This window comes from Aquarana catesbeiana, linkage group LG04 (assembly GCF_042186555.1).
Source record: "Aquarana catesbeiana isolate 2022-GZ linkage group LG04, ASM4218655v1, whole genome shotgun sequence".
Lineage (NCBI taxonomy): Eukaryota > Metazoa > Chordata > Amphibia > Anura > Ranidae > Aquarana > Aquarana catesbeiana.
Genome location: NC_133327.1, coordinates 68,084,183 through 68,111,061, shown reverse-complemented (window position 1 = coordinate 68,111,061; position 26,879 = coordinate 68,084,183). Strand labels below are relative to the sequence as shown.

Genomic DNA, 26,879 nt, shown 5'->3' with positions numbered 1-26,879 from the left:
CCTACTGACACCTTCCACTGCCCTACTGACACCTTCCACTGCTCTACTGACACCGTCCACTGCCCTACTGACACCTTCCACTGCCCTACTGACACCTTCCACTGCCCTACTGACACCATCCACTGCTCTGACTGACACTTTCCACTGCTCTGACTGAAACTTTCCACTGTTCTACTGACACTTTCCACTGCTCTACTGACTGACACCTTCCACTGCTCTACTGACACTGTCCAATGCTCTGACTGACACCGTCCACTGCTCTGACTGACACCGTCCACTGCTCTACTGACACCTTCCACTGCTCTACTGACACCTTCCACTGCCCTACTGACACCTTCCACTGCTCTACTGAGTGACACATTTATATTTTTATACTGACTTTTTTTAAAGTTTTCCTTACTGTTTAGTTAGGGCTTGCTGGATAATTTCTTTAAAAAGGTGCTGAACCCCAATGATCTTTGATCTCTTTCATGTTCAGGTAGATCTGCACCTCTCAAAGGTTGTCTACCCCTGCTCTAGGGTATTCAAAAGATTTTAGAGAAACTGTTCACATTTTGACATACCTCTCCATTTCTTTTCAATTACCCTCTCAATATGTAAATAAAGATCTAAAATAACTGTTTAGCCACTTGGAGTATCTTGGCGCGAGGTGGCAGGTGGTAGTGGGGGGGCCCCAGGTCAACTTTTGCACTGGGGCCCACAAGCTTTATGCTACGCCTCTGGCTCCGCATTTTCCAGTAAGGGCACACTCTACCAGAAGAGTGAGTGCTTCATGGGCAGTTCATCATCAAGCATCAATGGCTCGAATTTGCAAGGCTGCTACTTGGTCTTCGGTGCATACATTCACTAGGTTTTATCAAGTGAATGTTAGGACTCAGGAGGATGTTGCATTTGGACGCAGTGTACTGCAGGCAGCAATATAGATCCTGTTGTTCTGATGGTGTTTCTTTGGTCATAATGGGTTCCCTCCCCTCAAAAGCATTGCTTGGGGACGTCCCAGTTAGTTATTATGGCTGCTCTGTGTCCCGTGATGTACGATAAAGAATTTAGGATTTTTTCTACAGGTTACTTGTAAAATCCTTTTCTTGGAGTACATCACGGGACACAGAGATCCCTCCCCTCTTGTCTGGGAAGTTTATTGCTTGCTACAAAACTGAGGTACTTCCTGTGTAGGAGAGGTTATATAGGGGAGGACTTCCTGTCTTTTTGGTTTGCCAGTGTCCATTCATCTATAGGTGGCGTATAACCCAGTTAGTTATTATGGCTGCTCTGTGTCCCATGATGTACTCCAAGAAAAGGATTTTACAGGTAAGCTGTAGAAAAAATCCAAAGTTTTTCAAAATTGTGACGGGAGTCACTTTAGGTGGGGGGGGGGGGGGCTTGTGGAACCCAGCTTAACTTAGAGAGCTCTGGAAACTCCTTGTCCAGCTCCCCCGGGCCCCTTCTATGTGTAACTTACCCTGTGTCCATTAGGGGCACAGAGTGACCGAGAACCCCAGTCGGGTCTGCACTAACCAGACTCACAGTACAACCACACAGGACTCAGCATTTCCTTTTACCCATTATCCAGGGTTCTATATGTGTGGTTTGTGTTGAAAGGATGAAGGGGCCCTTTCACTTTGGACAGTAATATTTCTGAACAATACCCTTAAATAAATATATAAAGATAAATGAATTCCACCTTTCCGACTGCTGGAATATTGTATGAGCTTGGTCTCATAAACTGTTGTAGACTTTTTACTAGATCGTTTAAGGTGTGGCTGTATCCCATTGTTCTTTTGTTTCTGTCTGCCTTGGGTGCCACCCCTTTTATGGCAGGGCTCGACAAACCCCAGGCGCCAGGTTGCATTGGCGACTAGAAATAGTGGCCTGGCGCCTGGGCTACACTGCGGCAGGTGTCTTGTCCCCATGCGGCCCCCACCTGCAGGTGCGCGGACAAAGATGCCGCGCCGGCTGATAATTAAGGCTGCGGTTTTGCGACCTGCTGGAGCGAGATGCTTACATTGGGAAACTGGTGCCCTCTTGTGGTGGCCGGGGCTGTGACAAGCAGTCACTGGTGGCGCTGAGGGTTTCCCCTGCCTGTGTTCACTGCCTGCCCATCTCCTTCCCAAGAAGAGAAGAGGTTGAATGTGTTGTGGGCTTGATCTGGCACCCTGTTCTTAAAGGTGAGTGGACCGGGAGTGTAGGGCAGCTGGTTGGAACGGCCTCATTTCCATTTACACCACAAAGATGGAAACAGTTTTTTATTATTATTTTTTTTTCATTGAAATACGTGCGTTATTATTTTTCATTCTCTCCCTGTCATGCCACAGCCAAAGGTCCCTTTTACACGGGCTGTTCGATCAGGTCCGCTGTCAGTATTTCAGGCAGACCTGATCGGACCCTCCAGTCTCCATTATGTGTCTGCTGACACCCACCGCCACCCGGTCCTATCTGCCGAAAACAGATGGATGGTGGCCCTATTTTCCATCCGTCCGGAGGATCGGATGGCATCGGATGGAAATGAACAGGTGTTCCGTTTCCATCTGATCTCCCCATAGAGGAAAACCGGATTATGTCTGTGTTCGCTCTGCATAGCAGAGCCGACAGAACCTGTCATCTGCCTGTTCAGCGGGAATTAGCGGAGAAATCTCCGCTGAGCAAGCGGATTCCGCTTAGCAGAGGCGCCCGTGTGCAAGGGGCCTAGGGTGGCATGTGTTACTGGATCTCCTATGGCCCCCTCCTTGCTGCACTGTCCTTCCCTAGTGAGCCGCTACCCATCACACCATCAAGCTTTGTACACATGGGCCGAATGCCGGGCAACATCGGTTGGTTTATTAAAAACTGGCTGCCATTTGACCCGTATGTTTGGCAGCCGGTCCGACAGAAGCCAGCTATTCGGCATGCTGGAAAAAAAACCTGGCTCCTAACTTTTCTAGCTGGCCCCTGGATTCCAAGAAAATTTGTCAAGCCCAGTATTATGAGATGTATATGTGGATGTGGATTAGATGCTAGAAGGGGGGGGCAGGGGGGTTTCTCCAGCAGCCCCTCCCAAAGATGGTCTACTGTTGAAATGTTTGAATACCTGTGTCTTATGTTACTGTAGGAGTTCAAGTTTACCCCCGCCCTGTATCATTATGGAAAGAGGGGGGATTGTCTCCTGAGTGTATTCTCTTTGTACCTGTGTTTGTATAAAGTCTTATGCTTCCACACCCTACACTAATGTCTCGACAAGTGACTGGGTGGGCTAAGGGGTCTTGGGTCGTGCTGGTACGGGACACGGAAAGCTTATATGGCGGACATACTCTTCTTGACTACGGGGGTCCGTCACAAGAATAATCCTCTGCTAGCTGGATTGTGGTGAGTCGTTCGATTGCAGTCTAATGGCTATTACCCACATATCATAGATATCAGAAGTCCCTGTTTGCATAAGGACGGGTTCACGTATCTCCGGCCGCAGGTACGTGCCTGGGATCCGGTGCGTGTCTGTTCACTGATTCAGGTCCGGATTTTTGCCTGAATTCAAACCCGATCCGCCCCCAAAAACGCACAGGACCTTTTTGCAATACGCTCCGCTACCACCCTGGACCTGTGTGAACCGGTTCAGTTACGGGCCGGTCACAATCTTCTGTAATGCAAATTCGATGTGGGGAAACCCACATCTAATTCCCACATATGTGAACCCAGCCAGAGACATTCCCTCCATTGGAAATTGTACTGCTCTCCCCATGTCCCATGATGTGGCAGAGGCAGCACATAGGTTGCCAAAACTGGCGACCCACTAAGTCTGCTGCCTTTTTTTCTTGTTTGGAAAAGCAATCACTCAGTTTCTGTGTAGATCAGACATTTGTAGGACTTATCCTACAAAAGGGTGCTTCAGCCCTTTAACTGACCCTGCTATTCTGGCCCATTACCGCAGAGCTTAACAAAATTGCTTTGAATCTTGGTGCCAACTAAAAAATTTAGGAAAGTTTTTTTTAGCGTAGCGTGGGTTGTCAGCGTCCAGGACAAGGCAAGTAATTTGTTACTTACAGCAGAGCCGCTAGCCAAAAACACTGACATAACGCAGGTAAGTCAGTGTTATAGAGGGAAACTCTGCTCTGTTAGGCCTCGTTCACACCTGGGCCTTTTGGGATTAAGTGATGTAATTTGCTGTGCGGCAATCACAGCAAAGCCACACCAGGTTTTAGGTGCCATTGAACCTGCGTTTTACGATCACGGGCAGATTTAAAGCGATTCTGCTGTGATCTCAAAATGCCCAGGTGTGAATGAATGAAGCCACCCTGATTTCAAACTCACAGATTTGCACAACAGGCTAGATATTATGTGTTACTATTGAGGTGGTTCACGCAGGTGCGATCCGTACGCATTGTGCTTTAAAAACCATTAGGAAAAAGGTCCCGTGTGAGTTTGTAGTGGTGCTTTCCAGACTCGCAACTGATAGAGTAGAGTGGCATGTGGAGATAAGTGTTCACATCGGATTGCTATTGACAGGAGTTTTTGCATTTAAGTCAATGGGAGGTGTTTTTGCATGGAAGTCAATGGGAGCGATTTTGCATTGAAGTCAATAAGATGTGATTTTGTATTGAAGTCAGTAAGGCCCCATACACACTATTAGATTTTCTGCAGATTTTTGTCTTCAGATTTACCAAAACCATATAATATGAAGTCAAACCTCGAGAGTTTCAATTTGTATCCAAACAGGCAGGCCCTTGCACTACATGGTTTTGGTAAATCTGAAGAAAATCTGCAGAAAATCTAATAGTGTGTATGGGGCGTAGCCTCCCTGACGGTAATCCCGAGTGTGGCTCGGGGTTAAATTTCAGTCCCATTAGCGGTAACCCCGAGCCACACTCGGGATTACATTGCAGGATCCTGGTGCCGCGTTACTTACCTTGTCCCCAGGATCCTGCGATGTCCCCCGCAGTGTCCGTGGGCTCTGTCCTCCTCCGAAGCCTCTCTGTGCCAGGCTCCGTTCCCTGCGAGCGGTGCGACGCACGGGGGCGGAGCCTGGCGGGAAAATTAAAAAAAATGTGAAAATCATAACACATACAGTACTGTAATCTTACAGATTACAGTACTGTATGAAATCATTTCACATCCCTTTTTTCCCCAGTGCTTTGGCCCATGCCCTGCATGCAGTTTTATATGATATATACTGTTCTTTCTGCCTGGAAACTGGAGATTGTCCATAGCAACCAAAAAGTGTCCCTTTATGTCAAAAGTGGCTTTAGATCAGCTAGAAAACAGCGATAGTAAATTAGAACACTTGCAGAATTGAGCGATAGTGAATAGTGGGGAAATTTATTTTATTATTATTATATTATTTTTTTTTTTAATTATTTATATTTATTTATATTATAATTTATGTTTTTGTGTTTCAAACTTTATCATACCCGGGATATCTACTAGACTCTTGTTTGGACAGATTTAAGTGTGTTATTGTTAAGAATTACAGGCCTACAATATAAAACACCAAATTTCCATGCAAAATAATTGTACCGCCAGGGAGGTTAAGAGGCAGTTGTGGAGAGAGAGAGAGAGAGAGACAAAATTGCACCTGTACTGAAATCACACAGATGGAATTACATTGCGATTTCAATACACTTAGGTGTGAACCCAGGTGCCAGGACGCAATTTCTAGTAGACATAGCACCTGGGATTTGTCAAGCCCTACATTACCAGGTGTAGACCTCTGCCAGTCCCCAATAACTGACCAGCCAGAATAAATAAGGGAGTCACCACATACCATCTGCATCACAAAGGACCAAACTGAGAATGTTCCCGGAAACCATGGCTATGATCCATGCATTATCTGCAGATCATAGATCTGAGAAGGACACATTTCTAGGCCTGTTTAGGAGGGAGGAGACCTGCTAGACATCACCAGACTTAGGTCAGAGCAAATTCCAATTTAGTCAACTGACTTTATAGTAAAAGTGTCATCTCCAGGTACAACAAACTTTTCTGATTGTGTAAATGTGTTGTGATTGTCTCATCTTCATGTATGGAGCTGTCTCAGCAAGCAGATTTATCAGTTTGGGGCAATCAAGAGAGTGGTAGAGTAGATGACTTCTTGTTACACATAATGCAAATCCTTTAGCAGGTAAACAACACCATTATATGTATTTCATTTCTGTATTTAGATACTTGCCTGGAGTTCCGCTTTAAAGTAGAGTCAAAGCTTTATTTTTCATTTTGGAGCGAGTAAGGGAGGGTTAGAACCCCTGTCAGTTTTTTTGCCATCTGTGTCCTATTCGGGAGATCTCCCTTCACTTCCTGCCCCATAGCCAAACAGGAAGTGAGAGAAAATCCCTCCAAAGTGAAGGAATCCCTGATTGTCACCAGAACTAGTGACCTTACTGGAAGATTTCCTCTCTATTCCTGTTCTGGTGACACCCCAAAAGTTGGGATTTTCTTTCACTTTTGGTGATAAGGGTCACCAGAACATATAGGGTGAATCTCCCTAACAAGGGCACAGACAGAAATAAAAGCCTGACACGTGTTCTAATCCCTCTCTACTCTATCCAAAACTAAAAAAAAAAAAAAAAGTTTGCCTTTAGTTATACCTTAAAGAAGATCTTCAGTTGGTTTGCAAAAAGTTTAAAGTCAAACATTGTCTGCTGACTTTTAATAAAGGACCCTTTTATAAGAGGTCATTCAACTCTGGAAGCCTCCTTTCCACTTGAGGCATAGGGGTGGTTATAAATTGAGGAATAGGGGTGGCTATAGGTTGTTTATAAGGACACTTAGCTGTCCAGGGATCTAGCACCTTCTTCACCCAGGATGGTTCTTCACCCAGGCCGGTTCTTCACCGGTCTTCAGGTCCCCGGCAACTACATGTTGCTGTCACAGCCAGCTTTGAGTCTTTGCGGCTCCACAACTTTCTTTCCATTGCGCATGTGTGAGCCCTTCTGCATTTTGTGAATTTGTCCCACAGCCTCTTGTGACCTGTGATGCATCCCAAGAGGTTGCGGGCATGGGGGGCAGGGTAGAACTTCTTGTGGAATCGCCTAGGAAATTCCAGAAGTGGGAGCGGGTAGCTGCCAAAAATGTTAATGGGGAAAGACATAAAGTGGAACTTACCCTTTAGGGGCAAGTTCTGCTTTAAAGCGTTTATAAAAGGTATAAAAAGTCAAGTTTTTTTTTTCTATTAAAATAACAAACATGTTCTACTTGCCTGCTTCGTGTAATAGTTTTGCACAGAGCAGCCCTGATCCTCCTCTTCTCTGGTCCCCTGTCGGTGCCCCTGGCTCCAGATCTGTGAACAGAGCCTTAAAGGGGTTGTAAAGCTTTGTGTTTTTTCACCTTAATGCATCCTATGCATTAAGGTGAAAAAACACCTTGCACTCTCCGGCCCCCCCGAGCACCCATTTTACTTACCTGAGCCCCGAATCTCCGTGGGCGCGATCCCGCGTTGCTTTCCCCCAGCTCTTGTGGGCTCTTCATTGGATGATTGATAGCAGCGCAGCCATTGGCTCCCGCTGCTGTCAATCAAATCAATGACACGGCGCGCCGGGGGGCGGGGCCAAGTGATGCACTCGGCGGCTATGGCCACTGACTGTATCACACGGGAGCGAGCCCGCAAGCTAACCCCCTTGGGAGAGCCCTTCCCAGAGGGGGTTAGCTCTTGCGGGGAGGAGCCGAGACAGCCGCCAAGGGACCCCAGAAGACGTGGTTCGGGGACACACTGTGCAAAACGAACTGCACAGTGGAGGTAAGTATGACATGTTTGTTATTTAAAAAAAATAAATAAATAATGCTTTACAACCCCTTTAATGTTAAATTCGTTTTTATGTTGCTGCGATCTGACTTCCTGTTAGGTGACTGCGTTTGTAGTAGGCTTGTAGGGACAATGTGGGGAGAATAAGGATTTTGTTTGGTGTCACTTTAAATGTTGATAAAAGTGGCATTATTGTATAACATAGTCAAAGAGCAATTACCAATCTGTATTCAGCTTTTACTAGGCTGGCAGTGCTAAGCCTCTCATTTAAAAAAATAAAATATTCTTTATTTATAGTGACATTAAATACAAGGAGTACATAAGTGAGCCCATCAAAATCAGCAAAATAAATCTCATCCCATGCCTGCCTCCAGGACTTCTCCCGAGCCTCTCCCATCCTCTGGAATGCTCTACCCCAATCAGTCTGACTGTCTCCTACTTTGTCCACTTTCAGACGATCCATGAAAACTCCTCTCTTCAGAGAACCCTATCCTACCTCCACCTAACAACTGTACATTTATTTTCTCCATCAGATCATCCCCCACACTTATTACTTCTTGTATCTCTTGACCCTCTCGCTTTGATTGGAAGGAGCAGACTCTAAGGAGCAGGGCCCTCTGATTCCTACTGTATTAATTGTATTGTAACTGTATTGTCTGCCCTCAAGTTGTTAAGCGCTGTGTAAACTGTCGGCGCTATATAAATCCTGTATAATAATAATAAATACAAAATCAGTAGGCAAGGTGCAAAACTTACGGTAGCATGGGCATATATAGAAGCACACAAAAGTCCATAAATGACGTTGGTAAGTCTAGAGAATTTGCTCAGAATACTACCATAGGCAAAAAAGCTGCCATCAGATTATGGGAGACACGAGGGACATTGAAGACACAAGTCACTGTGAGGGGGTAATACCCAATACCCCACCTGGGAGTTTTGTGTTTGTAATGGAATAGATGGAAAGGTGGAGTAGCCAAGTTTCACCCCCTATATATCTGAAATAGCTCATGGATATTGTATATCATTTACAGAGATGACATCACCCAGGAGTGAGATGATGTCGGCATGCAGAGGGATGCTAAAGGAAGGTGTTATCACAATACAGACCTCACCTCTTCCCAAAGACCTGCTACCTGCTCCGGAACATGCTAAGGTCAGTGTTGACTACATTGTCTCCATTATTTTAGGGGTTTCAGGCAGAATACACACTTGCAACGGACATCATTTTCAGTCTGTAATCCTAATGGAGGTCTCGGCTTCAGTAGGTGAGGCTGGTCTTCCCACATAACAACAATCAATGCTCTGAACAAGGAAACGTCAATCTTTTGAGTGCTAAAGGATAGCTAAACCCAAGAATAAAAGCATAATATATTGCCGCTTACCAGTCCTTAGATGTATTGGCTGCATTGTTTTCTTGTTTCAGCAAGTACAGAAAATACCTGTTGGTCTTGCCAGGAATGCAGTGTCCTTGTCACTTACTGTAAGCAGATTATAAGCAAAACAATTGTATCTTTCTTTTGTAAATTACCAATCCTATCATCCCCCATGTATTGAAGATGAACAAAAGAAGACATGTTTGAAGTACAGCCTGTGGCTCCCTCCATATATACAGTGGGGGAAAAGAATTATTTGATCCTCTGCAGATTTTGTAAATTTGCCCACTTACAAAGAAATTAAGGGTCCATCATTTTTATCATAAGGGTATTTTAAATGATAGAGACATAATATCAACCAAAAATCCAGAAAAAAACACGATACAAATGTTATAAATTGAGTTGCAGTTCAGTGAGTAAAATAAGTATTTGATCCCCAAGTAAAACATGACTTAGTACTTGGTGGAGAAACCCTTGTTGACAAGCACAGAGATAAGACATTTCCAGGTTTGCTCACATCTCAGGAGGGATTTTGGTCTACTCTTCTTCACACATCTTCTCTAAATCCTTAAGGTTTCTTCATTGTTGCTTGGCAACTTGAAGTTTCAGCTCCCTCCATAAATTTTCTATAGGATTAAGGTCTGGAGACTGGCTAGAGCACTACATGGCCTTCATGTGCTTCCTCTTGAGCCACTCCTTTGTTGACTTGGGTCATTGTCATGCTGGAAGACCCATCCACAACCCATCTTCAGTGTTCTGGCTGAGGGAAGAAGGTTCTCATCCCAGATTTTACCTCAATGCGGCAAAGTCGGGCCTGTACCTTTAGCAGGGAAACAGCCCCAAGGCATAATGTTTCCACCTCAGTGCTTGACTGTAGGGATGGTGTTCTTAGGGTCATAGTCAGCATTTTTCTTCCTCCAAACACAGCGAGTTGAGTTAATACCAAAGAGCTCAATTTTGGTCACATCTGACTACAGCACTTCCTCCCAATCCTTCTCTGAATTATTTAGATGTTCATTGGTAAACTTTAGATGGGCCTGTACACAGGGTAGATAAAAATTTAAGATTTTAAAAAACAAAAACAAAAAAATCAGATTTTTTTGTTTAAAATCAGATTTTTTTTATTTAAATCGATTTTTTTTTTTTATTTTTAGCAAATTTATTTTAATAAAATGCTTTTGGAGTAAAAATCTATCTAAAGATAGTTTTCTATACAGGATACATTAATAATTTAGTTTATTCAGCATGAAATGGAGTTTAGTTGTGTAGCATAAGGCTGTATATTCTGCAATATTTAAATTTTTGGTAAACTCATTCAATGAGTCCAAGCTCTGCAAGCTGAAAAAACATGCACTGCATTGATGCATTCACACAATTTCACAGTAACCATGAGATAAAACGAAGTTCAGGAATATTCCTTTATCCCATTGTTTTGCAAATCTATGTACAATACAAACTGTATGATTGAATCGGTTCTGATATCGCTGTTTTACTGACCTGACAGCTTATTATTCTAAATAGGAAACCTTTATTTTGTTTGCAAACGTAAACAAGTACATTTAAAGAGCACCTGTCATTTCAGATCCATCATGGCAGTGCCTGTTTGCGGGCAATCACTCATCTGCTGCTGCCACGTCCCTCACCTTGTTGTGTCAATTCCGCATCACCAGCCGTCCCATTAAAGTGGATGGGACTGTTGGTGAGTCAACAGCGGGTCAGAGGAGGAGCCGATGCGAGACAGAGATGACAGTTGCTCTTTAAAAATTATGATTTCAATCGAGTTGATTTAGCCTTTTTACTATCCTGATTTAAATCAAATCCATCCTGCCTATACATGTGCCTTCTCGAGGAGGGGGACCTTGCGGGCGCTGCAGGATTTCAATCCATGGTGGCGTATTGTGTTACCAATGGTTTCTTTGGTGATTGTGGTCCCAACTGCCTTGAGATCATTCACAAGCTCCTCCTGTGTAGTTCTGGGCTGGTCCCTCACTTTTCTCATGATCATCCTTACACCATGAGGCAAAATCTCGCATTGAGCTCCAGACCGAGGGCGATTGATGGTTATTTTGTATTTCTTCCATTTGTGAATCCATTTGTCACTCCAGCAGTTGTCTCCTTCTCACCAAGCTTCTTGCTGATGGTCTTGTAGCCCATTCCAGCCTTGTGCAGGTCTACAATCTTGTCCCTGGTGTCCTTTCTTTCTTTGGAAGAAAGAGATTCTGTGGACAGGTGTTTTTTATATACATAACGAGTTGTCGTTAGGAGCACCTTCTTAAATTGGCAGGACTAATCTGGGTACCACATGAGCACATACTGTACCCAGTCAGTGGGGGCCAGAATTATTGTTGGTTGGTAGGGGATCAAATACTTATTTTACTCACTGAACTGCAACTCAATTGATAACATTTGTATCGTGTTTTTTTGGATTTATTCTATCTCTATCATTTAAAATACAACTATGATAAAAATTATAGACCCTTCATTTCTCTGTAAGTCTGCAAACTTACAAAATCTGCAGGGGATCAAATAATTATTTTCCCCACTGTACAGTGGAGAAATGAGCATAGCCACTAATGCAGCCATCACATCTAAGAACTGGTATGCTGCTTTAGATTACATTTTTGTTTTAAGGTTTAGATATACTTTAAGATACCCATAGATAAGCAATGACTGGAATGGGATCAGACGTTCCCAGACAATATTAGATGGAAAAGTTAGGGCATACATGTACATATGCTTTTTTATCAGACAAGTAGGCCAAATCCAACTTTCCCGACACATATTCGTGTGTGTATGGGCATATGGATGTAACTGGAGGATCCTAGATACTTCTTTTATAGTATACAGATCTTCGGAGCAATGAATCTTGAACTGCTAGTTTATACGAGTTTGTTTTTCCATATGGAACCTCAATGCATCAAGCCTTGATTAAATATATTTATGTACCTTTGATGGTTCCTATACAGGAGTCGATGGTCTCACTACAGTTGTTAAACATGCTGAGAGGCTCCTTGGAGGGACCTAAGATATTTAGACAGAAGTGACTGCTGTCCTATCTGTAATATTTAAATGGACCCTCAGTTCTTCCCCTGTTCCCTGGAGGGGATTGGGCTGGTTTCTACGGCATACCATTTTTGGGATTCCCCTTTTGCTGATGTGCTGTGTAGTTGTCCAAATTTTGCACCTATGCTCTTATGAAAGCAATATATCTGAAACATGCCGAGCATTATGTAAATGGATGGTGACAACCCCTGGATGACTACATGTACATTGAATATCATTATTTTTGTATAGTGCATATTGTTATTACAGAAAGGGGTCACCACCGTAACCAACATAAGAGTGCAGGATACTAATACATTTTTAATGTGATTTTAATGACCTTTTATTTGTAAGTTAATAAAGTTTGTATTTAATTTCAATAGATTGGTGTTGTGCTTATAAAGTCTATGGCCTGCAGTCCAACGTTTATTTTTTCCCTAATTGATCTGATTATAGGATGAGGCACTTTGATACCCTTTAGGTTCATGAGCATGGGGTTGCTTTGTTTCCACCCTTCCTTCTCTCGTGTCCATCATTTTCATTATAATCATGAGAGATATCAGATTATATATGTGGCTGAGTGACTCAGAAAAGGGACACACTTCCACCTAGCAGAGATGTTTTGTGGATTACTCAGTTATACAAGGGCTGCCAACAAGCATGCTGCCAGTGCTGGCTTTCCTAATAAGAAGTGCGGCAGGGAACAAAAAGCAAAGGAATCTCACTGTTGATGTTACGACCATCATTGAAAAGAGGACCGTGCCACTGTGGGCAAATCCATCATCAGAACCAAGCAGGGCAGGGCCTGGTCACAGTATAGTCTACAGATCAAATAGGCACCCATTGTCCCCACTGAGCATGTAGACTGGCTAAAGAGGTTTTTCGTTTTCTTTTTTAAAGTAGCACCATCCTAGTGTAGAGTAGGGAGTTATTATTTAGGACTGCTCATTATTTCACGGGCTGCTGCTCTGTTATTTTCCCCTGTCTTCTATAGTATTCTAGAAGTATTGTGGGAGGAAAAACAGAGCGGTCAGCCTGAATATTTATGAAACTCCAGCCAATACCTGGGGAGGTGTGCCTAGAGGGTGGTGAGAAAGCCCATAAAAGTCTGGGGCCTGAGTGGCAAAGTGCAGTGTTCCTGGGTCCAGTCCTGCAGGAGCAGACCCCTGTGCAGAGCCCTAGAGAAAGCCTTAAGGAAGACACTGAGGTCCCAGCTAGGCTTAGGTGGGGGGCCTATTTGCAGATCCATGTTCAGTGATCAAATTGAGTCTGAAGAAAGCTCACTGGAGAGAGCCAGGAGGAAGTTGGTGGGTAGGAGTCCAGTTGTCCTATGGTGGTGTGAGTCTACATCTCCTTCACTAGGAAGAGCCTGGTGGATATCGGCAGGAAGCAACTGATGATTCTGCAGCTATGTGAGTAGAACACCCCAGTGCTGAAGGAAAGCGACTGCATGTAGCTTTTAGCTCTGGAAGGAGTACAGCTCACCAGCGACATAAAGATCCTGTAATACATTCAGAGTGTATAGTACAGCCAGCAGTTCATACAGTGCAGCCAGAAGCTGAGGAGTCCTCAAGTTACCCAGTTCTGTAGTTTTTGGGGTATCCCATGCTCCCTTCCCCTATCTTAGTTCATTGTTCCAATAAAAACCCAAGAAGAACCCCTAGACTGTTTTCTGAGCCAGTGGAAGAATGAAAAAAGGCTGCGTGCCTGGCTAGGTGTGTTCTAAGGGGGGAGATAGGACTGTATTTGCCAGCGGCTCCCACAAGGGGTGTGCTACATTAAGATAACAGTCATGTGACCATAATGGTTTACAAAATCGGTAAAATCAGTATGAAAGGTCTATGGGACCCTTGGACAGTACATTGTAGAATAGGAAAATGCAGTTGCAGTACAGCAATTATTCTTAGATATATAATATTCAAAGCAGACAGAATGAGGAACATGAGAAGCTGGGGCACTCTGCTATCAGGTGGCAGTGATACACAATTGAATAATGTCCCCATTGTGTAAAATGAGACTGATGTTAGAGGGAACAAAGTCGGCATTGCTGGTCAGTTGTGCTGTACGATTTTCTTTCTGTGAGGACTTTTCAGGTCAATGAATATTATCGACTCAATTCTCTGCAAGTCCATACGTGTCCCAAAATGCGATGTATGTATATGTGTACAAATATATATTGTTCTTTGTCATACCTTCAAAAGGAACTGTAATTGTTTACAGTAGTTTCTGATTCCAATGATCCTTGCAGGTATTATGTTACTGTACTTTAACTTGTTCTTCCTATCTGTTCTAGGCTATATGGTTGTTGCTGTCCTTTAAAGAAACTCTGTAGGCTTATTTTTATTTTATTTTTTAAAGCATTCTGCTGGAAAAAGATCAGTAATACTTACTGGCCCTGCAGACAGTGTCTCCTAACTTCTTGAAGAGCTATGGACAGCAAAGACTCTTCAGGCATCCAACACACTTATGGAACTGCCAGACACCTTGTCCCGTACTGGGCGCTATGGTTTCATTCATGGCCACTACATCATTATTGTGCCCTGTAGTGACATAGATGCTTGCAGAAGTTTGTTGGATGTTGTAGGTTCTTTGATGGCTATAGCTCTTCAACAAAGTGAAGATGGGAGTCACTGACCTCTAGACTTATCTAAAGATTTTAATTTATCCAGGTTATGGTTTGCTTAGTAATAGTCACATTAAATTGGACTTGTTCTGTAATGTTAAAAACATTTCTGCATTCATCTGAGTATCTTCCTCAATTCTGAGTGTTGGGAACACCCCCCACCCCATTTATACCCACACGGACAACTCGATCACCTCAATCTAGTTAGTATGAGCATTAAGAAATGTGTCAAGATAGATATTGATTGAACCTAACTGGAGGCTGCAGCAGCCTGTTCTAATTCCAAAATCGAGTGACCGTGGGGCCACAAAATCTGGGGCATGTGTTAATTCCTGATGTTGCATGGGTGAAGGTGTGAATTATTGGGCAATCCATATCTTCCTTGGCACATTTCAGGATACCATGATTGGATTAAGGGGAAGAGGTTGCCTGTGTGAGTATAAATACTGTGTTGGGGTGCAAACATGAATCATGGGGCCCCATTACAAAATTTTGATGGGGCTCCATTTGGATAACTTTCTCAGTAGCAGCTGGTAGTGTCAACTGTGATAATACCAGTCATTGATCTTAACCTAAAGTATGCTTAATTCAAGGCCAGGCAGCAGGAACGCTATCAACATATTCCGAATACTAGAGACCAGTGCTTTGGATAAAAGTTATAATTGCAGGAACAATATTAAAAATAACTGTAATGATATTTCATGGCAAAATAATGCTCTTGCACACAATTACTCTACATCTCTCAAAGAAATGTCTTTAAATGTTTTTGTAGACCTGCAAACCTCAGCTGCCCCATAAGGTTTTAGCAGAGGAGAATCCCTGCTAAGACAGCAAAGCAAATGCTACTTACTGCACAGAAGGGGATCTGTGATTGGCAATCCTAAGGTCTGACTTCAGTCAGCCTTTCCATATGGGAAGGGTAACAGTTTATGGTCCCTAACAGCCCCATTAATGGGACCCCCTTCTACACCAAAACCACATATGGGCTGTGTGAGCTGCTATGGCTATAGTTACACCACTGATACTGGGGTCTGTTCCTGAAACTCTTTAGAACTAATAAAGCCACTTGGATCAATGTTGAATTGCCTTCAACAATTTAGGAGTCAAGTTTAATGTAACTATGAAGTTAATAAGAATTTTTTTTTTGCTGCACGTGTTTATTAATTTACTTACTAATCAGCCAGAGTAATAGAATTCCTACTATACAGTATGATGATGAATAGTTTGTTATACATTCCTGTATTTTTATTACCTGGTTTATAATGGCATATTCTTTGCCAGGCGGTGACCTTCAGGAAATCATCTCCGAATGACGACGGCTCGTTCCTGCCCAAGAAAGTCTTCCCATCACGTCCTGGAACCAGAAGCCTCTCTACCACTTCCCTTCGTAAAACCGAGGACTGGTTAGCGTACAAGCCTTATGTCCAGGTATACGTAACGACAATGATTAGCTCTGAGCTCTACTCCTATTAGATAAATCTTCTGAAGGCTTCTCTTCACACTTTCCACCAGCATAATCTGTCTACTTGACTTCACAAATGTGTTCACCTGCCAAGTCTCTACCAAAGTATCTTTCTAATTTTATTTTATATCGCTGAGAATGCATCAGGAAGAGGTGGTAATGGTCACCTGGACAAATAAAGAGTGTGAATCATCTTCTAAATGGAGGCTCAGACAGCAATGAAACCTGACAAGTTTCTAATTGCTACCTACCCTTTGGAAAGCTATACAAGACAAATTTTTACAAACACTTTTACTGCCATTTAAAACAGAACTCCAGGAATTGCAGCACTGCTGACCTATACGGGGTTAAGGCCAAAAAGATATGCCACTTTGTAAATTTATCAATTTATAATTCGGTATGCCTTCTACTGCACAGCAGCCACACAATGCAAAGCCTTCCATGATTGGCTAAGAGGAGAGAAGGGTCGGGCAGAACAGCTGCAAACAACTCTGCAGCTGCTGTATCAGTGATCTGAAGATCGGTGTTGGAGTGCCAGAAGTATACTGATAGCTGTACTCCCAGCACTTAGTAAAAATGAAAATAGTAAATAAAAAAAAAAAAGACGTCTGTGAAGTGGCATACACCTTGCTGGACTTAAACCCTTATAGGCCAGCAGATTTTTTTTAAAGCGCAGCAAATCCTGGAGTTCCACTTTTGGGCATGTAACAGTATTCACCACCCCAGCAAAGCATCAGGTTAACAGATGGAAAGGTATCTGTAGCAGCAATAGGGCAGACTGCTGAAATCAGAATTTATCTTCTTTACCTATACTGGAGTTGTAAAGTATGGATCCTGATTGTTTGTTAAAATAAAGAATTGAAAAAAAGAATTCATCTTCTTTGATGTGATTGGTTGCTCTGATTTACTGCATTTGGAACATAATCCTTGTAGTTTCTGTTGTCATGCTGAATAAGCCAGCAGGTCTTCTGCTATTGAATTCCTCTGTTGTCTGTTTTAAAAAAAAAACAATTTGGCAAACTGATTTTTTCCCCCATTGTTTTAGTTGATAATGGATGCAGAAAATGAGAAGATCAGTGCAAAGACGCAGTGCGTGTTGGATGCAGAAAATCACTATAACCAGGTAACTTATAGCTAGAATGGCAGGAAATAAAAGCATAGTTCCATTTCTGAAGAAAACAATATGTGACCACAAAACATTCAAATGCAGTTCAGAGTGTGTGGTGCATGCTGGGAAAACGCGACAAGAAAAAGCTCAGACGCACATGTCAGACATGTCAAAAAGATGGTTATAGAAATATAGAGGATAAATAGAGGTGTACCCCAAAGTCAGGTTTTTCATGTGTTGTAGTTTGATGACTATCTACATATATGCCTTCAAACATTATTTAGCATACTGTATGTGCCGTGACGAGACATGGTCCTTTAGTACCTAAGCAAAAAGGCCAAAGTACACCACTTGAGCTTTGAACTCCTTTAGCAGTACAGCCACCACCAACTCCCACCACCACCACCACCACCAACTCCCACCACCACCACCAACTCCCACCACCACTTCTGCTGCAGTGGGCAAGGCGGCCACCTCTTTTCCTACCCGGCATCCCGCCCTGTATCTGTGTGTGTGTGTGTGTAGATACTTTATGTAGTCCAGTATTAAGCCATGATAATAGAAAAAAAACCCTGTCTGGACACTCTTTCCTCTTTAACCTCTTCAGCTCCGGAAGGTTTACCCCCTTCATGACCAGGCCATTTTTTGCGATACGGCACCGCGTTACTTTAAATGCGCGATTGTACGACGCTGTACCCCCCCCAAAAAAAACAAAAACTGATGACCTTTTTTCCCACAAATAAAGCTTTCTTTTGGTGGTATTTGATCACCTCTGTGGTTTTTATTTTTTGCACTATAAACAAAAAAAGGCCAACAATTTTGAAAAAAAAAAAAAAATTTTTTTACTTTCTGCCATAAAACACATCCAATAAACAAAATGTAAAAAAAAATCTAATTTCTTCATCAATTTAGGACAATATGTATTCTGCTACATATTTTTGGTAAGAAAAAAAAAAATAACATTGAGCGTATATTGATTGGTTTGCGCACAAGTTATACCATCTACAAACTATGGGATAGATTTATGGAATTTTTTTTTTTACTAGTAATGGCGGCGATCAGTGATTTTTAGCGGGACTGTGGCATTGCAGCGGACAAATCTGACACGAAGTGACACTTTTTGGGGACCAGTGACAATAATACAGTGACCAGTGCTAAAAAATGTACTGTCACTGTACTAATGACACTAGAAGGGAAGGGGTTAACATCAGGGGCGATCAAAGGGTTAAGTGTGTTCCCTGGGAGTGCTTGCTAACTGTGGGGGGGGGGGGGGGGCCTGCTTTGACTGGAGCAAGACAGAGATCCGTGTTCCTGCTCAGCAAAAACACAAGATCCCCATCTTCCCCTCTGACAGAATGACGAGCTGCCTTGTTTAGATAGGCAGACCGCCGTTCTGTCTTCCTCAGAAACGATCGTCGGGTCCCGATGGACATCGGGTCCCCCAGACCCGGTGGTTGGCTTCCACTGTGTCCAAACACAGTGGGAGCCAGTCGCCAGTGGCCCCTGACCCAATGAAAGAAATCACATACAGGTACGCGATTTTGCGCTGAAGGGCCGCCCTGCCACAGGATAGATATGCGTGGGGCGGTCTTGAAGTGGATAAAATAGCACAGTGCAGTGGTTCTGAACCAGGAAAAAAATAAGGCTCAGCTCCCACAATGCACTAGCTAAATCCCACGCTCTACTACAGGGGTAGGCAATCTGGTGCCCTCCAGCTGTTGCAGAGCCACAAGTCCCATCATGCCTCTGGGAGTAATTGTAACTGACAGCCTTGCAATGCCTCATGGGAAATGAAGTTCCACAACAGCTGGAGGGCTACTGGTAGCCTACCCCCCAGCTCTACTGCATATATTAATCACTATGATGTAATGGAAGGATTGGGCACAGATATCATTTATTGGGGGTCTCAGAACCGGGACTGTCTATTACTTCCTCTGGCATTGCGAGGAAAGAAGGGGAGACTATCACTGGGTACATTTAGAGATTTAATTGCTCCTTGTATTGAAATAAAATGAAAGACCAGAGTTTATTTATATACATTTTGTATTGTGTGTTAGTGTCTGGATAAGTATGTGAAACAGGCCGAGAGCGCCGATCTGCGCAGGAAGGAGATTCAGCATAAGAGGTGGACGGAACGTGTGGCTGAACCACTACAGAAAACCATAGAGCGCTACATAGATAGCCAAACCAGCGAAGACATAGAGAGGAGGAGGAGATGGCTTCTAGAGCAGTACTTGGAATATTGCAACAAAAAGGTAAGTCTCAACATAGGTAAAGTCACTATTGACGGCTTGACATTTGTTAAAACAGAAATATTATATCCTTGTGGATTTTTAAAGGGCATAAAATAAAAGTACAATAGCCTGTGGTTGTCTGATCAATGTTACCAAAAGTTCACCTGTCACTTGTACACAGTGGTGTCAACTGTCCTTAAAATCTAGATGTTGTCTCACGCTTTTTTTTTTTTTTAACTTTTATTTATTTATTTATTTATTTATTTTTACTTGTTATGCAGTCAAGCTGTACAACAAGTAAAGAATGTTACATCATTTATTTATTTTTTACTATGCAAGTGTGCCTAACTGTACTAAGGTGTCCTGTGGCGGTAGCATGCTGGAGAGCAGGTACTTAGTACTCCATTCAACAACACCTCTCAGGGAGTATGAGCTTTTTTGATTGGAGTACTGAGGAGGGAGATGTTGGAATTACTGGAGACCTGGACCACTGTGTTCCGTGTATATGCCATATTATTATTATTATACGGGATTTGAACATTTGAGGATGGTTGGGGAGGGGGGTGGACCTTCCCCCCCTAGGTCCTGGAACACGTAGGTATCCTGCAGCTAACATATACAGACTTGGTCCATGGCTGCCATAAGGATAGTCTCCTGGAACGTTAGGGGCCTAAACGACGTGATTAAACGTTCCCTTGTTATGGCCTTTCTCAAACAACATAACCCGCAAATATGCATCCTGCAGGAGACCCATCTGGTGGGTAGCAGGGTCATGACCCTTCAAAAACCATGGGTCGGACAATATTACCACGCTACCTACTCCAGCTATGCCAGAGGGGTCAGCATACTGATACATAAGTCCTTGACCTTTGAATTACTAGATGTGAAACTGGACCCAGGGGGCAGGTATGTGTTAATACACGCCATAATCAATACGCTTGACATGCTTATCATAGGCTTGTACTTACCTCCGCCTGCTACCACCTCATTGTTGAAAACTTTGATCCCCATTATGTCTGACTATACAACTGATAATATTCTGGTGGCTGGTGATTTTAACATGCTTCCGAGTCCTTCTCTAGACAAACTGGCGGTGGGCAATGCCACGGGTTCTCCCCTGTCCAGTTGGGCCTCCCTCTATGGTTTGGTGGATGTCTGGCGGTGGAAGCACCCAGATGAGCGTGCTTTCAACTGTCATTCAGCCACACACCGAACCCTCTTGAGGATAGATCTGATTTACGCCAGCCCAGGGATGTTATCGAGGGTGTGCAAGGTGGAAATGCTTCAGAGAGGCATATCAGACCACGCTCCCCTGCTCCTGTTGCCTCCGCACGCAAACTCCTGTATCTGAGAGGGTCTGGCAACTCTCCCGCTATTGGATCTCTGACCCCACTATAGACTTTGAACGGCCAAACATATTTCTGACTTTTGGCTGATAAACGATCGCACGGCCTCTTCTGGGGGTGTCTGGGACGCATTTAAGGCGCACGTACGGGGATGCTACCAGAGTTCCATTTTAAAAGCGCGGCGGGACGCAGCTATAACTATAGAGGAAGCTGAATTTAAAGCTAGCTCCCTAGAGTCCCAATATGTCCTTACCAAAAACCCGATTACCTGTTTGGACATGCAGGTTGCCTATCGGGAAGTGGTTTTGCTGTGGGTTGCTAAGGCCAAAAAACGCCAGCTGACGCAGACCCAGCGTATTTTTGAGCAGGGAGAAAAGACTGGCAGGCTCCTAGCTTGGCTGGCTAGGGAACAACAGCAGGTCACCAGTATAGCCCGCATCAAAGATGAGGGGGGGGGGTGTTGGTAATGGATCCCCAGGCCATTAATGCCCGCTTTGCTTCATACTACAAACTCTTATATACCTCTAGGGTGACATACACTCCTGAGGAATTAAGTTCCTACTTGGACCAAATTACCTTCCCCAAACTCACTAATGCTGACAGAGACAGACTGGACAGTCCAGTTTCACTCAAGGAGATTCAGCAGGCTTTGGGGACTCTACAGGTGGGGAAAACCCCCGGGACGGACGGGTTACCAACTGAGTTTTACTGCCAGTACGGCGAACAACTACTACCCAAGTTGCATGATATGATTTCCCAGGCCCTGGAGGACAGAGATATCCCGGCCTGTATGGCTGAGGCCATCATTGTGGTAATCCCTAAACCAGACAAGGATCCGGAACTGTGTACATCCTACCGGCCCATATCCTTGCTTAATGTTGACATTAAGATACTTGCTAAGGTCCTGGCCGGTAGGGTGAATGAGGTTATTCTCACTCTGGTACACGAGGACCAATCGGGGTTCATGCCCAGGTAAGGGGACTGATATTAACCTCAGGAGACTGTTTGCGGTGATGGCCTTGGCGGGTCCTCTCACTCCATCGGACGTAGTTGTCTCCCTTGATGCCGAAAAGGCGTTTGATTCGGTGGAGTGGGATTATCTGTGGGAGGTGCTGCGCAGATTTGGCTTTGGGCCCAACTTCGTCTCATGGATTCGGTCCCTGTACAGGTCTCCAAAGGCCAGAGTGAGAACCGGGTCCACCCTATCATCACCATTCCAGCTCCGCAGAGGCACGAGGCAGGGCTGCCCCTTGTCTCCGGTCCTCTTTGCACTGGCCATTAAGCCGATGGCGATCCTTCTACGTTCCTCTGTGACAGTGGAGGGTATCCCAATGGGCCCGATACAAGAAAAAATCTCCCTGTACGCCGACGACACCCTTCTATACCTGAGAAACGACAGTGACTCCCTGGGTGAAGCTCTTTCCATAATAGACACATTTGGCAGATTCTCGGGGATTTGTATTAACTGGGGAAAGTCTGTTCTGTTCCCCTTATCCCCCACAGCCGTAAATATACAGACTAACACACCATTACAGATAGTCTCCCAGTTCAAATACCTAGGGATTAACATCCAACAAGATTTGTCACAGTATATTCCCCTTAACCTCACACCGGTGACATCCTACCTGTCAAGACGATGCAAAGAATGGAAAACGTTACCCCTTACATTAGTAGGTAGGGTTAATTTAATCAAAATGTCGATCCTCCAAAAATGTCTTTATCTTTTTAGGCAAACCCCAGTCCCAATACCGTTGGCTTTTTTTAAAAAACTAGACAGCATAATCATGGCATTTGTCTGGCAAGGCGGTGCCCCAAGAATAGCAAAGATGACCCTGCAGCTTCCAATGTCACTGGGGGGGCTAGCCCTGCCGTGCTTTATTAAATATTATTGGGCTGCGGTCCTGGTTACCGTTTATTGGTGGCTCTCTGAGGAACCGGCCAATCCGGTGGCCACCCTTGAGGCGGCTCTCTTGGGCTCCTACACCGAGCTGAAGAACCTGTTACACCGAGGACCGCGGTCCAACCCTCGCATCACTGTTCCTATGGCTACTACGCTGAAAGTGTGGGATGCTGTGCGCTCAAGGGTGGAGAAACCTGACACCTGGTCCCCGCATACCCCGTTATGGGGGAATCCTAGGCTACCCCATTTCAATACTATCCCTGACCCAGTGCTTTGGGCACGCTATGAAATTAAAACCCTAGGCGACATTGTGACTGCTGGGAAGCTGATCAGGTTCAATGACCTTAAAAGACTCCGGAACTTTCCCAATCGTATGTTCTTTAGATACTTTCAATTACGCCATGCTTATCAAGCTCAATTCCCGCGAGTTATCACTATGGAAATGTATGCAGTTGAGGCCTCGCTGAGAGCCCCGGGTGCAGGCAGCATTCTTTCCACACTGTACTCTGTCTTGGCGGGCCTGGATACGTCCATGGTATCCCAACTGTTTTCGGTATGGCAAATGGACATTCCGGAGATGGCTGATGATGACTGGGAGGAGGCTATCCAGCAGTTTATCCCACTGATGGTCTCGGCTAGGGATCGTTTAATACAGCTGAAATTCCTACATCGGGTTTGATAATCCCCAGAACGGCTCGCTAGAATTTACCCAGGTAGAGAGTCGTCATGCCATAGATGCAAAACGGAGGCTGGATCCTTTTTTCATGTGGTGTGGACGTGACCGCAGATTAGACCCTTCTGGACGGGGGTGGTGGGGGTCATAAACTCGGTGGGTAAACTGAACGTCCCCTGTGAGCCGCTACCACTACTACTTGGGGTCTGTGACACGCTAGAAGCCCCTCAATCCAAAAAACTTTTTGTATTCTACGCGGCCTTCTACGCAAGGAAAGCGATCGCACTGTATTGGAACAAGCCTATCCCACCCACGGTACATCAATGGCAGACCCTGATAGATTTGGCACTGCCTCTATACAAGTTGACATATATGGGACGTAATTGCCCCAAGAAGTTTGATAAAATTTGGGCGGGGTGGGTGAGAGGAGATTAGGACTCGGACAGCAATATGTAGCCAGAGTAGTATGGGAAGTGATGGTACACGGGTATGGGTGGGTTGGGTTGCACCACTAGTGGACACTATTGGTATCCTTCTGACTATTCTCCCCCTCTTGTCTGACCCCATTCCTCCCGTGTTTCTTCCTCTGTCCTTCTTGCTTTAACTTCAGTAATCCTTTTACCCCCTGTTTACTGTGCTTATGGATCTACACAGATGTATCCCTATGTAACACTTCCAGATCTTCACTGTTTGAACACTAAGAATGTACCACTGCATATCGTTGTTCATTTTGAAACTTGAATAAACTCTTTTCTATTATAATACAGGATTTATATAGCGCCAACAGTTTGCGCAGCGCTTTACAACATGAGGGCAGACAGTACACTTACAATACAAATCAATACAGGAGGGATCAGAGGGTCCTGCTCGTTAGAGCTTACAATCTAGAAAATAAAAGTTTTCTTTGTTATTATTTGATTACAGGTACTTATATAGCACTTTCATATTACGCAGCGCTTTACATATATATTATACATTCACATCAGTCCCTGCCCTCAAGGAGCTTACAATCTAAGGTCCCTAACTCACATTCATACATACACATACTAGGGCCAATTTACCTCCGAGCATGTCTTTGGAGTATGGGAGGAAACCATTTTTAAACATGACAACGTTGTCTTTTTTAATCTATCTGTGAAGTACATAATCAGTCTTGTGTGTTTCATTAGGGTCGCTAGGACTGCAACTCGGGGCTAGCCTTGAGCTGAATGATTGATAAACTATATATATATTTTTCTGAATTTATTTATTTTTTTAAATCAAACAAGGTTTTATTAAGTAACTGGTGCATACATAATATGATTATGTTAGCATTTTGACATCGTAACAATATAACAATTATTGTAACTTGAATAAAAATGATATTGAGTACAAACATATTTGACATGTAATGATATTCAAGGTGTATATATTTGGTTTATATAGACTGCCCATCCATACTTATATCCATTAAGTCACTTTTCTGAATTTATTTTACCATTATATTTTACGGTTGATTCAGGCATCCAATATATTTTTTCAGGAAACCATTGCAGGCACAGGGAGAAAATGCAAACTCCATGCAGGTAGTGCAATGGTTGGGATTCAAACCAACAACCCTAGTGCTGCTAGGCAGAAGTGTTAACTGCTTAGCCACTGTGCTGCCCCTGGTTTGTTGTTGTTTAAAAGGGTTCAATCATTCAAACTTGGTCAATAATACTATATTGTGTTTAAAAGCAAAATCACAAAATAGGATATCAAATACATGTCGTGGTGTAAAATTGTATAGATTTAAAATGTAACTTGTTGTTGAGAAATAAAAAATCCCCTCTGGGTGATTTATGCCAGTTGCAAGGATTTCAAAAAACTTTCAAAAAAGCTCTAAAGAAATTTGTCCTTCGAAGACTGAACGTTAATGGGGTGGTCTGGTTCATTATAATCACCTGGTGCACTCTGTATGCCGATGAGAAAAGCTATAGTGTCTGCATAATTTTAGAAGTATCCTTGGGTAATATCTCACCAAAAATGAAATTCCTATTGCAGGGGGTGCCTAAAATTAGACTTGTATCTTGGTGCAGACTTCTGAACAAGCCAATCACACAAGCAGGAATTGTCATTTCTGGAGGTGGTCTGTGCACCAGGTTGCCACGTTGCTTTGAATTTTTGAAATTACAGCGGCTGCAGATTGAAATGGAATGGTCATTTTAATAACATCAAATTACAACAGAGCTTGTCTAGCAATTGTATATGCAATGATATTTTTTTTAAAGAAAGTTGAGTTATCCTTAAAGCATAGGGAAACTACCATTGTAAATGCAGTTGCCTATGAGTGCCCACGCATGCTTTTAATTCTCCTCCAGAACCCCCATGGGCTTATCATATAGAGGAGGGGGGGGGGGGTGAATTTGGAGGGTTGTGAATTTGAGTTTACATGGAACTGACTCTCACCATAATGCCGAGTACACACGATCGCACATTCCGACAACAAAATCCATGTTTTTTTTCTGATGGATGTTGGCTCAAACTTGCATACACACTGTCACACAAATCTTGTCGGAAATTCCGAACGCCAAGAACACGGTGACGTACAACACGTACGAAGAGCCGAGAAAAATGAAGTTCAATAGCCAGTGCGGCTCTTCTGCTTGATTCTGACCATGCGTGGAACTTTGTGCGTCGGATTTGTGTACACATGATCGGAATTTATGACAACGGATTTTGTTGTCGGAAAATTTGAGATCCAGATCTCAAATTTTGTTTGTCGGGAATTCCAACGGAAAATGTCAGATGGAGACTACACACGGTCGGAATTTCCGACAACAAGCTCCCATCGAACATTTCTCGTCGGAAAATCCAACCGTGTGTACGGGGCATAACAGTGTTTAGTGCCTGAGTAGCCACTTAGTAGCTCTGTTACATGGGAGGAAGTGCCTTACATTTTCCCCCATACTTGCTACTATCAGGTATCTGTCTTCACTCCCAGCAGTTGAATTGAGATGCAACAAGTGGTTGTAAACCTCAGATATGAAATATGAACAAAGCATATCCCTCTAGTGTGTACATGTTTCACTCCAGAACGCCAAGTGTAATTTCTGTCTGCTGCCTCCTTCCTCTGCTATCAGCATGAGTCATTTCTGACAAGTTTTCCTGACACCAAGAGAATAATGGTGACAGGGGAGGCAGCTCCAGCTCATTGACAGCCTCAGCTCTGTTCCTGTGAGCTGTATGAAGGGGTGTGTTTCTTCCCTCCAATCAGCTCTCAGTGCTCTCCTCTGATATAACTTCAGCTCTCCGCCCCTGTTTTTCAGAGCTGAGAGATTCGGTGTAAATTTTGCACTTTGAATGGCCGTAGGGAATGGCGGCCCTAGAGAAACAGGTACAACTTACGTAGAAGGATATGTTTCCTCTCTGTGGCCAGTCACTTCACTTGGTATATG

General features: G+C 43.7%; 1 protein-coding gene across 1 annotated transcript in view; it reads left to right on the top strand.

Moving 5' to 3' along the window:
• Positions 1–26,879, top strand: part of LOC141139310 (protein FAM228B-like) — a 56,501-nt gene that overhangs the window by 11,941 nt on the left and 17,681 nt on the right. The window contains exons 2-5 of the mRNA XM_073625298.1: positions 8,734–8,855; positions 16,022–16,168; positions 17,248–17,325; positions 19,368–19,565. Coding sequence (XP_073481399.1) covers positions 8,736–8,855; positions 16,022–16,168; positions 17,248–17,325; positions 19,368–19,565 — 543 coding nt within the window. The 5' untranslated portion in view covers positions 8,734–8,735. The remainder of the gene's footprint in view (positions 1–8,733; positions 8,856–16,021; positions 16,169–17,247; positions 17,326–19,367; positions 19,566–26,879) is intronic.